The sequence below is a fragment of the Rattus norvegicus genome, chromosome 14, assembly GCF_021556685.1.
Source record: "Rattus norvegicus strain SHRSP/BbbUtx chromosome 14, alternate assembly SHRSP_T2T, whole genome shotgun sequence".
NCBI lineage: Eukaryota > Metazoa > Chordata > Mammalia > Rodentia > Muridae > Rattus > Rattus norvegicus.
This window is the reverse complement of record NC_141547.1, coordinates 15450468-15464608: the sequence shown is the minus strand read 5'-3', so window position 1 is coordinate 15464608 and position 14141 is coordinate 15450468. Positions and strand designations below refer to the sequence as shown.

The 14141-nt window shown below is 43.7% G+C and overlaps 1 protein-coding gene across 24 annotated transcripts in view; it reads right to left on the bottom strand.

Moving 5' to 3' along the window:
* The window catches only part of Ccdc158 (coiled-coil domain containing 158), a 57433-nt gene that overhangs the window by 23820 nt on the left and 19472 nt on the right, over positions 1-14141 (bottom strand). For 19 of the 24 annotated variants that reach the window (XM_087582420.1, XM_087582430.1, XM_087582429.1 and 16 more), the window contains 6 exons: positions 8852-8971; positions 8095-8292; positions 7220-7702; positions 5192-5381; positions 3053-3205; positions 744-856 (listed from right to left, as the gene is read on the bottom strand). In XM_087582420.1, the coding sequence (XP_087438546.1) occupies positions 744-856; positions 3053-3205; positions 5192-5381; positions 7220-7702; positions 8095-8292; positions 8852-8971 (1257 nt within the window). Of the gene's footprint in view, positions 1-743; positions 857-3052; positions 3206-5191; positions 5382-7219; positions 7703-8094; positions 8293-8851; positions 8972-11102; positions 12090-14141 lie in introns of those variants that run through there. The other 5 variants (XM_087582434.1, XM_087582433.1, XM_087582435.1 and 2 more) reach the window with 2 other exon arrangements.

Sequence of the window (14141 nt, the reverse complement as noted above, 5' to 3'; positions counted from 1 at the left end):
ACATGTACACACACATCTCATTTCCTTACCTGGGAACCAAACCGGGCCTTTGCACTTGCCAGGCAGGCAGCGAGTACCCTATCACTGAGCTGTCCCCAGCTGCTGTACTGGACAGCTCCAACTACCTCAGTAAAGCTGTCCCTGTGCTGTAGAGCTCCTGCTCATCGACGCCCTGTGGTGTTCTTTACATCATAGTTTAAGGAAGACATCAGAGCAGCATCAATGATATTTTTTAAAAATATAAACTAATATAATCCTGCCACTACTAGAAACGGCCTTTGACTGTCCCTGAACCTGACACTAGCTATTCTTTAGGATCCTGGAGGTGACTCAGCAGGTTAGAACGTGCTACTATTGCACAAGACCACGGTGTGGTTCCCAGCATCCACATGGTGGCTCACAACCATTAGTGACTCCAGTGCCAGGGCGTCTGACACATCTTCTGATTCTGCACACACATGGCATGCATGTGGTACACACACATGCATATATACACATACATACACATATATGTACACACGTGTGCAGGCAAAATGGTCAAATATATAAAATAAAAACCCTAAAAATTAAAGTAAATTTAAAAATTCCTCACACAATATTCCTTTGGAAACTTCCCCTCGTTCTCCCAATGAGAAATCTCTCCCTAACTGTACCTCCTGCGCTACACCTCCTTCTGCCTTATGGTGCATTAACCAGTGAGCGGGTGAGCGGGCGAGCATGCTGGTTTCGCAGGACAGACTCACCTTATTGGCACTTGTCACGGCCTCTTCTAAAAACTGCACCTTGCTCTGCAGGGCATCGATCTGGCCTCTCTTGGCTGTGATTTGCTTCTGCATGCCCATTGCCACCTTCATAGCTGTGAGAAAGATGCGAGTGGCACATCATCTTGAGCCTACTGAAATTTATGGCACGACAGCAAGGGACATAAGTACACTAAGGTCCCTGGGCGGTGTCCATGAAATATCGTGAAGTAAGGACTTTAGCGTTCACAGTAGTGGGTTCTATAATAACTGCAGCAGACACCACAGATTCTCAACTAAGGGAAACATATATGCTGATGTTTTGTGGTTTCTTTGCGATTGGAATTAATTTCACTGACTACTGTTAGTTCATGTTTTCACTAGTAGTAATAACACTGAACAGATTTGTACACATATAGAAAACAAACACATAAATAGCCACATATATTTAACCAAGATGATTTTTTTCAGAAACCCATGTTTTAAATATCATTTGAGATGTCTACTATTAACAGACTTTTTACAAGATTTCAGGATGTCACAAGCTATCCCATTTCATTCTCAAAAGTTATTGTCACACGCCAGAACCCAGTACAGTCTGAGTAGCAAAAGTGCCACGGAAGCATACAAATGCTTGTTTTGGGGAAAAGATAGGACTTTTATTTTATTTTTAATTTTTAAATATTTATTTTATTTTATATGGATGAGCTTTTGTTGCCTGCAGTATGTGTGTGCACCACATGTGTGCTTTGTGCCGTCTGGGAAGGCCAGAAGAGGGCGTCCGATCCCCTGGAACGGGAGTTACAGAACTGTGAGTCACCTACAGGAGACTTCAACCCTGTTCTCTGCAAGAGTGACACCTGCTTTAATGCACAAGCCTGTCTCTCCAGCCCAGCCACGAGAATGCTTTAGCTGGACACACCCCACAGGCTCCTTAGGGTGTGGTAAGCTAAGGAAACAATATGGGGAGCCTATCTTTACATAGAAATGTAAAGTCAGAAGACCCTATCTTCTATTACAAGTCAGTTGAGGAAATCGGTTTGAAACTAATACTGCTTTGAGTGAGGCCTAGCTATAAATTAGAAGTTAAAAAGGAAAAGAAAGGGGTTGGGAATTTAGCTCAGCGGTAAAGCCCTTGCCTAGGGAGCACAAGGCCCTGGGTTCGGTCCCCAGCCCCGAAAAAAAAAAAAAGGAAAAGAAAAACATACTATCTGTTGAAAACAACTCATTAGAAAAATACTAAGTCTGATTTTTCATTAACAACATATGGTTCTTGCCAGGTGTGGTTCAGTATTCCTCTATTCCCAGCTTCTGGAAATAGAAACAGACAGAGCGGGAGCTCAAAGGCAACTTCAAGGCTAACCTGAGCAAACAAAACTGCGCTGTTGGACAAGCATAAATAACTAATTAGGACAGACAGACAGAAGGGCCAACAAAGGGGTTGGGGATTTAGCTCAGTGGTAGAGCACTTGCCTAGCAAACGCAAGGCCCTGGGTTCTGTCCCCAGCTCCGAAGAAAAGGAAAAAAACAAAAAACAAAAAACAAACAGAAGGGCCAACAAGATGTCTCAGGGGACAGCCAACTTCAGAAAGTTGTCCTCTGACTTTAACACACATGCTCTCACACAAGAAAGACTGTCTCAAAAACTAAAGTGGAGAATCATGGAAGACACCTAATGTTGACCTCTGACGCATATTAAAGAGATCATAAAATACAAAACCTACACTTAAATCTGTACAGTGAGCCAATACAGATACACCCAGAAGGGCAGAAGGCCCTGAGAGGAGCAGCTGCTGTCACTGACAACCCTTACCAGCACTCACAAGCACTGCATGGGTCAGCACAGCCCTGAGCAGAAAGGTGTCAACTGCTGAGAGATAAAGACACCTTGTCTAGAGGTCCTATTACCAAATCTCATCTCACTTTTATCACAGAAAAGTCAAGAGTTGCCAATCAGCCATTTAGTTACAGGTTATATAGACACTGTACCTGTAAAAAATATGAGGGTTAATGAAAATAATCAGTGGCTTGTATTTCTATCTTGAAAAGTAAGGGGAAACAGTGGGATTTGTTAGAAATTACTAAGATAGCCATAGAAAGAAAAAGTGATGTCTTCAGATGAGGTAAGGGCTCAAGCCCTTCTCAATCTCCCTTAAACCATAGAAACGCTCATTCGTGCCACCCAGCACGCACGCTTGGGCATGTATTTCTCAGGTCACCTGCACTGTGAGGAGGTTCTAGGCAGTACATTCAGGACTGTGAAACCATCTAGGCCATGGGTTTAAAAACCAAGGGACTGAAGCAGGGCGTACCGTGGCCATCGGATCCTTCCATGGTCTTGAGCGTGTTCCTTGTTTGCTCCAGTTCTGACTGCGCCGACTTGAGCTGCATCTTCAGCCTGTTTGTAGTGCTCTCCATCTCTTCACTTTTGTTTCGGAAGTTCCTCTTTAGGACTTCATAGTCCTCTGTATAACACAGCGACAATGTCTGTACTTAGTGATGGTGGCACCTTAGAGGCTGAGACAACCTCACTCACTACCGACATGAGCTGTACACACAGCGCCGGGATCTGCTGTACTCACTTTTCACCCGCCTCCCTCTCGCCCACCTTATTCTAGGGCTTCTCTCTCCCAGTCTTCGTAATTAGCTCACAACTGTCCATCTTCTTGGGGTTTTTTTTTTTCAGTCTTTTATTTATTGATTGACTGACTGATTTTGAGACAGGGTCTCACTAATGATGTAGCCCTGGCTGGACTTGGAGTTTCTTTGTAGTTCCAGCCTAGGCTGGCTTGAAAACCACAGAGAAGCACATGCCTCGCCTCCTAAGTGTTAGGATTAAGGCCATAATTGACCATGCCTGGATTTATGTCTTTTTATCTTATGCCTTCTTCTTGGATGACCCCCATCTTCACGACTACTGTAAATAACTAAAAGGTTTCACATGTCTTTTCAAAATCTGTTTTTTTAAATTGACTTCCAAGTCAATTTGCCATCCTAATGTACTATATATTGAAACCAAGACCTTGGCTATGCAGGCAAGTATTTTACTACCAAGTTATACCTCTATCTATCTATCTATCTATCTATCTATCTATCTATCTACCTATCTATCTATCTATCTATCTACCTCAGTAACTATGGAAACACCTGGGACACAGTCAACATTCCAGCATTAATGAAGGGAGAGCCTCCCAAGAGCCCACTCATAGCTGAGGAACCGTCTGGTAGTTGATGGCCACTGGGGAAGACTTCCTTTTCTGTTTGGCTCTGCAGGGCTGTTGCAGGCTGCGCATGCGTACTTACACAACACTGAGTGGAATCAGTGGCTATAGAAGTAATAGTGAGAGGACAGACGCCAAGTCGGGAGGGAGGTGGAAGAGGGCACCAGGCAGAGTAGAACAGAAGTGGTGAGGATGGGGTGCCCCAGTGCAGTGCGTGTGTGAGTGGAGGGTTCAGAGGTTTATGTACTGTCCCTCATCTGCTGTACGTGCTATTTACATAAGAATAGGATAGAGATATTTGAGGGGAAGCCAAAGTCTCACGCAGTCAGGCTGGTCTCAAGCTCAATTCACAGCCAAAGACTCCTGGCTGTCCTTGTCATGCATCACCCTTGGCTACGATAGAGTTACAGACACAGGTCCAGCTGCACATGTCCTCGCGCTGCCTCGTGTCTTACCCTTTGCTCTCAAGCCGCCTCTTCTCTAGAAGGTCCCTTTTTAGTTATTGCTGTTATTGTTTCCTAATCCCAAGCTTAAAAAACCCAGCACATATGTGCCAGTCACTAATTCTACTGCTGCAACCTTCCCAATTATTCTTTGTGTGTGTGTGTGTGTGTGTGTGTGTGTGTGTGTGTGTTGGGGGTAAGTGTGTGTGGTTTGTGGTTGTGGTTGTTGTTGTTGTTTTGAGAAAGGGCCTCACTATATAACTCTGGCCCTTCTGGAACTCACTGTGTAGGAAAGGCTGGTCTTGAACTCAGAGGCCCACTGCCTCTGCCTCTCCATTGCTGGGTTTAGAGGTGTGCACTACCACACTGCCCAAAGGAGTCTCAAGACTTTGCTCTTCTCCCATTCTTGCTGCCACTGCCTCTGTTCAAGTCCTCGTCACATGGATTTCTCCTCTCAGTGGTTTTGCATAATTCTATTTATATGTGTCAGTTTATTAAACCTTTAGAAGGCTGCAAGGTTCCCATTTCCCTAACCGTAAAGCTGTAAAGACGACTCCTCAGGAGACCTCTACTCTTTGGAACTGAGGACTGAACACAGGTAATGGTTAGCAGGCATCAAGATGCAAGCCCCTCAGACAACTGTGAGAAGTGCAGTGCAGATCACATGACTGGAGCAGTGTGGCATCTGTATTTGTGGTGTGAGACCAGATACTCTTCTTTTGTAAGTGTGTGGGCAGCCATGTGGGACCTCACAGTATTTAGGACAGAGTGAACTGAGGTGCCATACCTGAGAGGTTGTTCAGTTCAGTCCTACTAGTCTTCACCTCATTTAACAACTGATCTCTCTCCTGTCTGATGTCCTTCACTGCTCGGAGACGCTCGGAGCCTGCATTCACCAGCTTCACCTTCTCCAGTTCCAGGTCACTCACTCTGGCTTCAAGCTCCCGGATCTTCGCATCTTTTTTATCTTTTAAGATCTGGGTTGACAAATCCAGAGTCCAGTGAAAGGAGTAAAAGAACATGTACACGTATAACACAAACCAGTCTCGCTGACACTATCTGCCTTTAATGTCAGTACTCCTAAGGACGCTAGTATCATTTCCTTGTGATAGAATGCCCATGAGAAGCAACTTAGGGTATATGTGTGGGTGATACTTTGGCTCCAGTTTCTGAGGATGCACCATGACAGGAAATCATGGGAGCTCAGACATCTCAGTCCAGTGGCAGGGGTACGGGGTGCTGTATGGCTTCCTGACATCTTGTCAGAGCAGAGAGCAGAGAACTCAGGCCAGAACCCAAAGCAAATATTGCCTTCAAGACCTGCCTCCAGTCATCAATTTCTGCTGATTAGGTCATAGACCTAAAGGTTCTACAACCATCTAACATATCACTGTCACCTGGAACACGCTCTCAAGCCACGAGCCTGGGAGGACATCCCAAAGTCAAGCCATAATAGCTGGTAAAGGGAAGAGACTAGCAATAGAATTGGAGGGAAGTGAGGGAGGGGATGGAGGTGGGGGAGGGGATGGAGGTGAGGGAGGGGATGGAGGTGAGGGAGGGGATGGAGGTGAGGGAGGGGATGGAGGTGGGGGAGGGGATGGAGGTGAGGGAGGGGATGGAGGTGGGGGAGGGGATGGAGGTGAGGGAGGAAGATGAAGCTGAGGTGAAGGGCTGCCTGTTCCTGTTCATCCATCGAGATGGCTGACAAGGCTGGCCTTTGGCTGGCATTTAGGAATTCATGAACCCTTTTGACACTTAGCTGCTAAGAGTGGCCCACTGTGTAAACTGTTTCTGTGAGCAGTGTAGTTATGCTAATCACCTGCTTTCCTTCTTGGAGATGAGAAACTGGACCCTGCAATGAACAGGCACTACACCATCAGCCTCCATAAAACATCCTGGGACTGTGTCTGTGACAGTGGAGAGGGGCATTTTAGTTCTCATGGTTTCTTACTAGGGAGGAGCTGAGGCTACATGGGGCATAGAGTGACTTCTGGAAGCTGGCTTCCTCTGGGCTTTACCACATTGCCTTTTCCCTTTACCAGCTATTATTGTTTGGATGTGGGGCTCCCTTGACAGGCTTGTGGTTTGAATGCTTGTTCCCTAGCTGGCGGTGCTACTCTGAGTACCTTCTTAATGGAAACAGATCATAGGGCAAGCTTTTGAAGGTTGAGCCAGTCCACTCTGCTTACTGATTTATATAGTAACTCCAGACAGTCATGGTTACATAGTGAGACAATCTCTAAAAAAAAAAATCATAAAGATGGGGAGAAAAAACCTACAAAGATAAACAAGATGTGTGCCCTGCTTTAGGAAGTCACTTGTGCAGTAAGGAGACTCATTATTTAAACACACAGAGGACACACAGACAAAGTTGGTGGGATAATGAATAGGGAGAAAAGACTAATATTTACATAGGCCAGGCTGTCTTTGATGTATATTTTCTTATCTAAGCCTCACAATAGTCCAATAAAGTTGTTTTTCTGTTTGCTTGTAATTTTCACAGACTCATGCACCAAGAATCAGTGAACAGGCCCATGTTATATTAGGAGGAAGGACATGGAGTCAAACTCACATCTGTGAAAACTCCCTCCGACTCCAGGCTCCATGACCACTCCACAGAGGGGTTGCACTCCTTGCTATTTCCCTGAAGCATTTGGGAGCCACACATTCCTTTTCTCAAAAGCACAAATGCGTATCGACTCAGATACTTCCCATGGTAGGCCACAGCCTCAAGGATCCTTCTCAGTAATTAGGTCACTGCTGCTTTGAGAACAGAAAATTCAAGAGCTAACCCACCCCAAACCACCACTCAGACCTTAAACTCCTGCAGTTCCAGCTTCCGGTCATTAATCTCTTTCTCCAGCTGAGCCTTCTCCACTTGCATTGCACCTGCCGTCCGTCCGTGCTGGCCAACCAGCTGCGTCATGTTCTCAATCTGCTGCCTCAGAATCTCAATGACCTTGTCCTTTTCTGCCATCTGCAGTCTGAGCGCCTCGCACTCCGTCTGCACGTTTCTGAGGTGGTCCCCCTCGTTCTTCAGGTGCTGGAGCTCCTGTAACTTCAAGTCCACCCGGGAGCGGAGCTTCGTGATCTCTGCATTGGTGGCCTCGATGGCGCGTTCCTTCTCCTGGAGGGAAGCGGTCAAGTCGGACACTGTCCTCTCAGAGCTCTCAAGGTTCATCTTCTTGGCTGTCAACTCTTCCACCACCTTGCGCAGCATCTCCTTGGTGGACTCCAGCTGTGCAGTGAGGGAGGACACTTTCTCCAGACTCTCGTTCTTCCCCTGAATGGCTGCCATCTTTGGTAAAATGAAATTTCATAAATTTTATTTTTGGTGGTGGGTAGGCAAGTTATCTCAAGGCATGCAATCCTGAAGAGTTCAAATGTTCTAACTTAAATCATTTTGCTGTCAGAACATTAGGACTCTGTGTGTGTGTGTGTGTGTGTGTGTGTGTGAGTGTGTGTGTGTGTGTGTGTGAGTGTGTGTGTGTGTGAGTGAGTGTGTGTGTGTGTGAGTGTGTGTGTGTGTGTGTGAGTGTGTGTGTGTGTGTGAGTGTGTGTGAGTGTGTGTGTGTGTGTGAGTGTGTGTGAGTGTGTGTGTGTGTGTAAAGAAGCTCTGCAAGCAAACATGAAGAACATTCTCCCCCTGGAAGAGGCCACCCGGCAATGGCACAGCTTGTGTGCTCTCACCTGCCGCTCCATCTGGCCCTGACACTCGTTCTTCATGGCCTTGAGCAGGGCCTCCAGCCGCTGCACCTCCATGTTCCGGTCATCCAGCTCGCGCCGCAGGTGGTCGATGGTGATGCTGTTGCCTGTGTCTCGGTCCCACAGACGCTTGTTCTGTTCTTTCTCCAGACTAAGCTCCTTCTCCCTCTTGTGGAGATCTGCCTGAAAGAAGCGACAATGTTCTTTCTCCATCCTCTGTCATATGATCAGAACAAACACTTCCTTTTGCCTCACCTGGTCTGGAGCTGTGTGATCTGAGAAACCTTAGATTATTCAAAGGGAAGCTTTTCATCAGCTTGACTAAGAGTGACTGTTTCCTAGAAAAATATACTAATATTTTGCTTAGACATTTTTGCTAGTCTGTGAGTGGCAATTTACAGCTGTAATCTCTATATTTGGGAAGTGCATAATTTGTGTTTTGAGTGTCATTTTGCTTCAAAATGAACATATTACAACTTGAATTTAGTAGATGGCAGTTCTAATTCAAAAACTATGGCTACTTAAAAGCTTACAATCTTTAACACTGTAACAGCCACGCCTAAGGAAAAAGACCCAGAGAATAGAATACCTTATTTAAAACACATGAAGTATATAGAATGCTATCCCATGTGGAGGCACAAATATTTTATAAAAGCTGTAATTTTATAATATAAACTAGTTTGTGAAACGTATTGAAACTTCCCCCAGATTCCAGATGGTGTACTTTAGAGCAAAATCTCACCAACAGCTTTTGGAGTTGGTCATCCAGATTTCCCGACTCCTGACTGAACTGGTCCCGCTCTGTGCGTGCCTCGGTGAGCTCTGAATTGGCAAGGACTAACTGCTTCTCCAGCTCTTCTATCTGGAAGAAAATCCAAATCAAACCCATGCAGCTGGGTTGGTTGTACACAGACAAAGCCTGACAAGAACAGACGGTCTCCCTGGGAGGTGAAACAGAAAGGTCTTATGCAGGGTTTTCTAACCTCAACATCTCCATAGGAGTTAGCATGGGCATTAGTCAAAATGAAGCACTTGTCCCTGCTGTTATCTGGGCACTGCACACTGTGTTTTACTCCTCAGAATTTATCTTCTGTGGTGACAAGCTCTTCTTGTGGCATAAATAATGTGCTGTAGACCCCAAACAAATGAATCTTGGAATACCAAGAAGAGCTATTTTGCTTTAGCATGTCAGAGTCTCAGCTAAGCGTGGTGGCACATGTGTTTAGTCCCAGCACTTGGGGGACAGAGGCAGCTCTAAGCTAATGGCCAGCCTGGTCTACAGAATGAGTTCCAGAATAGCCAGAGCTACACAATGAGACCTTGTCTTGAACACACACACACACACACACACACAAACACACACACACACACACACACACAATCAGAGTCTCAATTAGATACTGAATATAAAAGGATGAGTCAGGACAGTATTCCTGCTGTCATCATGGTGCCATATTTCAAAAGAATGAATGAATATCTATATAGATTAAGAATCAGGGGAATATTGTGTTGGGCAATTTAAGCATTCAGGACTTCATTCTCTTCAACTACAACTTCAATGAATATATTTTTCCTTCAGTCAGGACAGCTATTTATCTGAATAAAGAGAAATTTAGTTCACTGAACCAATGATGTAACAGTTATTCCTTTCCCAAACTCAGCATATAGCAGGTCTACAGGAGGAGAAGGTCTTCAGGATTGCAAATGTTCCTACAGCCCTCAACACAGGCTGAGTGGAGATCCCAGACTATGGAGATCATGGGTTTTAATCTGAGCAGAGCCACACAATATCACGAATTAGATAATGAACCATTTCATAAGAACATGTTAATATTTAGTGTTATGCAATGAAACCAACCATAATTACAACTATTTTATCTACTTTCCAGAATTCAAAAAGCTTTCATATTGACATAAATACTACACATTTCTCCCTATTTCTAAGGTTATTAAAAATGGTTTGAAAATTTGTGTCAAGAGTAAAACTTGGTTTGGACGTGATCAAACTTTCTTAACTAGAAAACATATGACCAAGACAAACTTTTTGTTAATAACTTTTTATTTTCACTTGAAACAAGTTCACTTAAAAATGTTCATTTAAACCAACATATAGTCAATATAACATTACATATACACAGATACACATATGTAACTATCTCCTTGACAAGAAAGCATACATATGTAGAGCTTCTATATCTATTTGCATGGACACATAAGTAATTTAAGAGAGTGCTAATATAGAAATATCATACAGTTCTGCATGTCTATAATGTAGTATTGGGGCCTATAGCACTTAGAACATAAGTTTTGACATTTACACTGAATTTATGTTTAAGTTGGCTTTACGTGATTATGTTACATATTAAAAGTGTTTCATGAGGATTAAGTACATAAAGCATTAAATTCTGACGGATTATATTTGATATGCTATAAGGCATTTTCATAAGTATTAAGCATACACGGAATATTGGATTATAGATTGTATTTGATTATAAGATGCATATTAAAAACTATTTCACAAGAATTTGTTGATTACTGGCTTGAACTGCTGCTGTGCCTGGCTTAAGAACTATCTTTCAACTGGAGATATAGCTCAGTGGAAGAGTGCCTGCTAGGCTCGAACCCTAAAGAAAAAGGGGGGAAAACCCCACACCAATAAGAAGACAGATTCTCATGCCCCTTTGAGGAGACTGTAACCTCTAACGTAAGTGACTTCTGAGAAAATGAACCGTCAGCTGAGGTGATCTTGTTGTCCGGTCCTGGAGAGGGAGGCCTGAGTGAGCACACTCAGGAGAGTAGGAGCCGCAGCCCTCACTGCCCTCACACAGCACAGGGTCAGGGAGACTGTGCTGGGTTCTGCTCAAAGTTCTGCCTCATACCACTCTCCCTCCATTCTGCTGAGGTACATTTTTTTTTAATATTCTAGATGGTCTCTCATGTTTCCTCCAATTGTGTTCCTTTACTTTAAAAATATTTTTTACTTATTATTTAAGTTTTTCATGACTTCTAAGAAAAGTATCAAAAAAGTTAGACTCTACATTTTCTCTTCTTTGGGCCCTAAGTCTAATGAGAGTCTTGAGTTTGGATCCTCATGAGTGGAGCAAACACTCCCTACTCCTTGCTCTGTTTTTCTGCCAAAAATAAATAAATAAAAATCAGGATGGCTCTTTCATAATATCAAACTTGACAATAACAGGACCAAAACTAGAGAGAAGGAGGAAACTAGAGGAGGGGGAAGGGGAAAGCATCTTTCCTGGGACCCGCCGCAGGGACCGGTTTCGTAGTTGTCAGTACTGACTCAGCTGCTAAGCTCTGCTTTTACCTTTCACTTTTAGAGCACAAACATCCGCACACATTAATGGATAGTGAAAGGGGAACCAGTCAAGGAGCAGCTGAGCTGATACAAACAGCTAGAAAACTGCATGAAAAGCCTTCAAAATGTCCAGAAGCACTGATGTGTGACAGACAGGAAAGCTTTCTCCTTCTTTTCTTTCTACACAGCAGCCTGGTTTTCCCTTTTCACCATCCATGAACAGACATTTTGGGTTGGATCAGTATAAGAATTTTATTCAAATTTTACTGATTTTAGGGTAATGGCCAATCACATCAAATCATATTGGATCTGTGCTTTATTTTTTGTTTATATGGGGGAGTTTTTTTGCTCTGATTCTGTGCTCAAAAGGACATTTGTGGCCCAAGAGGGCGTTGCGCTTCAGCTTGAGGCTGCACAGACCTCTGCAGAGCCTTCGCACTCTGCCAGCATAGTGGACAGCTCCACACAGCGCTACTACATCCTCACTGGGGACTAGGAAATCCAGCACCAACTACTGTCAAAACAGAATAAACTTAGAATCAAGATGGTGATATATTTTTTGTTGTTGTTTCAAAAAGCGAAAGTTAAGAGTAAAGCCAAATCTACAGAGCCAATAGTGACAGCTTCTACTGGTCCAGATTCGTAAAGGGGAATTCTGGAGGCTCTCCTAAACGGAAAGAAAAGAATAGAAGACAGCATTATAGTAAAACACTTTTGTCAGCTTTTAAAAAGGCTACATCTAAGATTTTCCTAGAAATACAATTTCTATTTCCACCAATATGAAATACTTTTGTTAACCTGAAAAAAAATGATCCTTTGTAAAGCCTTTCTCTGAATTTACACACTCTTGGTAGAAAAGTTTTGTTCAGGCCTATCAAAATCATCTTTTGTGTCTAAGGCAGTCTCATGTACCTCAGGCTGGTCTTACACTCACTATGTAGCCAATGATAACCACGAACCTCTGATCACCCTGCCCCTCCTTCCCAAGTACTGGGATTTGAGGCACATGCTGCCATCTTAGGTGTGCTCTAACACACTGTGATAGGTCCGCTCTGGGACCCTGTACTGGGGTCGACTCAGAACCAGGCATGCTAACCAGGCACTCCACCAACTGTGCTCTATCCCCAACCTTGCTGTATCATTTCCATTGCTTTTTTCCTCTTGGTTTTTGAACATTGTAAAATCTGTACTGAAACAGCAAAGGAGAACATGTATCTTAAGATTTTAACAATATAAAGTCACCATACATAAAAATGAAACAAACTGTGCACAAGAATATGCTTTTAAAATCCTGTATCCAAGTCTTCCAGGCAAAAACATTTCATTTCATAGTGTTTTGTGTTCCTCCAAATGAAATCCTCAGTAACATGCTTGACCTTTGTTGCTTGGTTACACCAAGTAGGCGGCAGAGCTGCTTCCTCTGAGAGCCTAGTTATCTGCCAGCGGGTCCAAATCTCTTCAGTTCACCATGATACATTTTATCAACACTTCAAGATCTGATTAAAACGGACAAGCCCTTTTTTTGAGATAGGGCCCCAAGACGTAGCTCAGGCAGGCCTTGCTTGCATGGTCCTCCTGGATCGGCCTCCCATGTGCTGGCTATCCTTCTTATTAAGTGTTTACTACTTCAGGTTGTCAGAAGTCGGGGCTGGAGACATGGCTCAGCGGTTAAGAGCACTGACTGTTCTCCCTACAGGTCCTGAGTTTAATTCCCAGTAACCACATGGTGGCTCACAACCATCTGTAATGGGACCCAATGCCCTCTTCTGGTGTGTGTGAAGACAGTTACAGTGTATTCATATACATAAAAATAAATAAATAAGTCTTTTGTTTAATGGAGGTGGAGCTGGAGACAGGGCTCAGTGGTTAAGAGCACTGACTGCTCTTCCAGAGTCCTGAGTTCAGTTCCAGCAATCAGATGGTGGCTTACAACCATCTGGCTCATGATCATAATGTGATCTGAGATCCTCTTCTGGCATGCAGGTGTACATGCAGATAGAGCATCCATATATATTAAATAAAGAAATACTTTAAAAAAGATTATCAAGTGTTGGTGATCCATTGTTTATACTAGAGCATATTAGGACAATGGCCCTAATAGATCAACATGATACATTAGACAAGATAAATAAACTGGATGAAGCTTATGAAGAGATCATTTTTCCAAGCTACAGTATAATAGAGAACCATAATAACTACAAATTACATAAGAAAACATGGGCAAATTGAGCTCGGTTTAGTAGTCTGTGACTTTTCAGAGTCTTTTTTTTTTTCAGAGCTGGGGACCGAACCCAGGGCCTTGCGCTTACTAGGCAAGCGCTCTACCACTGAGCTAAATCCCCAACCCCTTTTCAGAGTCTTATGTCAGTAAAGATCTGTCTTTTCAGAATGGTTTGGATAGTCATGAGTAACACCTGTCTTACTGGGCTATAAGACAATGACTGTCCTTTGTCAATGACCCTCCTAGCCATACTGTACTGAGACCGTGTACCCTTCTCTTCTGCTTTCTGAAGGGGGAGGTCATGTCTTTTGTACAGGATGCTTTGTCTACAAAGGAGTGGACAATCACCACCAAGACAAAGGTTTGTCCTGAGAAAAGAAACTAGAAGACAAAAGTGGACTTTTCTTGGTGCTGGTGCTGGTGTTGGAGTTGAGCTGAAAGGTCCATCTTGGGTCCCATGATTAAAATCATTTTGCCTTGAGACTAAGAGCTATACAG